Genomic DNA, 1742 nt, shown 5'->3' on the forward strand with positions numbered 1-1742 from the left:
AGATAAGAAATAGGAGAAAAGAGTCAGTTATAATATATGTAAGGGGCATATGGAAACCCTAAGCTTGGTTCACATATTAAGAGGTCAGAACCATAACAAAGCTTTGGTGCTACACCCCTCGAGTAAAATTTCCCTATCCCCCAAATGATACACTTTCCAAATTGCTGAATCAATCAATTCATAACTTACCGTCAAAGAGACATGAAAGTTAGGCCTACTGTAGAGATTATTTATACTATTTTATTGTACAAGATAACTTTAACCTACAACTTTTTGTAATGGTAAAAAATGACAATGCAATCAGATTTTAAGTTATCACATAAGTATGTTTGCAGTTTATTTTTACGAGTATATTTCAAAATATTTCCCAAAATCCCAGAAAAATTACAATAAATGGATGCGACCTTGGACTGGTTTTAGATTGTGTGCGCTATACACTTTAACGAATCTATAGAGACATGAACAGTCCATAATAAGACATAAGCAGAGTACTGATGTTTCCTTCAAAAGCTATACATGAACAAGTTCTACAGCATACACTAATGCTGCCATTGTTCCAATTTTCTCCTATAGCTACCTAGCCAAATTCTACACGGCCACCCAGTACATAGAGATGGTGTTCAAGGACATTGTGGCATCTTGGTGGCTACTCCTGGTGTTCATGGGCATTGCTATGGTAACTTGCTTCATCTGGATTGTTCTTCTTCGTTGGATCGCTGGCATCATGGTTTGGATCAGTGTCATCCTAGTGTTTGGTCTTCTTGGATTTGGTAAGTCTATAAATAAAGTTTTAAAATCACGTTATGATATTGGTTCCCAAACAAGTGATGGTTATCATGGTTATCATGTTTATCTAACTCGAGTTAGTTCATTTTCCTTCAAATTGTATAAAGACACAAGCTTTACTAAGTGTATTTTACAATTTGAAAATTAACTAACGAGAGTTAGCTAGATAAGCAGGATAATGTACCACGAGTTTGGGAACATTTTCCCCCCACAACATCATATGTTTCTCTTGGGAATACATTGTTGATGTTTCTGATCTGGGAAACATTTGCCATGAAGTAATTGATGTCATAATGGTTGACGACGTTGCAAGTCATTGTTACTTGATGTCATTATTAGAAGATTGACCAATGAAGTCATGTCCAGGGTGTTATCCCCCAATGAGTTCCTGAGACTAACCAAATATTTTACCAACTCCTAACAGGTTCAACCATGAGTTTGGAATGAGTAAATCTATAGTGGTAACATGGGAGAAAATGTATGATCACTGTTTCTGTGAATATGTTATTACTTATACAAGTGTATAGTATTGTAGAAACTTCAATCTCCGGTAATCCATGATGATGTACTAGAATAATAGCCAAATCTTATAAAAATACATATATATATATACAAAAATGTATATGCATATTTGGAAATATCTTGTACTTTTTTCAGAACATTTTCTATTCTGATACTTATATCCGGTAATGAGTTATTTTCTACTATTCATGGCTGATAATAATTTTCATTGTGTTCACATTTCAGCGTGTTACTACAGCTATTCACAGTACTATGAAATGAAGAACCAGAATTCAACAGCTACCTATGGAGTGTCTGAAGCTTTCGCCCTTAACTTCGGTTACTACCTCCAGCTTAAGGAGACTTGGCTAGCCTTTGGTATGATCAGTTTTAGACAGCTTTGACAATGTTGTTCATATTGAATGTTACATTATGTTTTAATTTTCCCATTTTTT

At 34.6% G+C, this 1742-nt stretch overlaps 1 protein-coding gene across 1 annotated transcript; it reads left to right on the plus strand.

Annotated features, from left to right (window-relative positions):
- Positions 1-570: 570 nt before the first annotated feature.
- On the plus strand, positions 571-1665 carry LOC110444080 (choline transporter-like protein 2; the record flags this gene model as incomplete). Its single annotated transcript, XM_021488499.1, has 2 exons — positions 571-770; positions 1534-1665. Coding segments are annotated over exons 1-2 (289 nt in total), but the record flags the coding sequence as incomplete, so codon positions are not given.
- Positions 1666-1742: the final 77 nt, after the last annotated feature.

Source organism: Mizuhopecten yessoensis, unplaced genomic scaffold (genome assembly GCF_002113885.1).
Source record: "Mizuhopecten yessoensis strain PY_sf001 unplaced genomic scaffold, ASM211388v2 hete_36004192, whole genome shotgun sequence".
Lineage (NCBI taxonomy): Eukaryota > Metazoa > Mollusca > Bivalvia > Pectinida > Pectinidae > Mizuhopecten > Mizuhopecten yessoensis.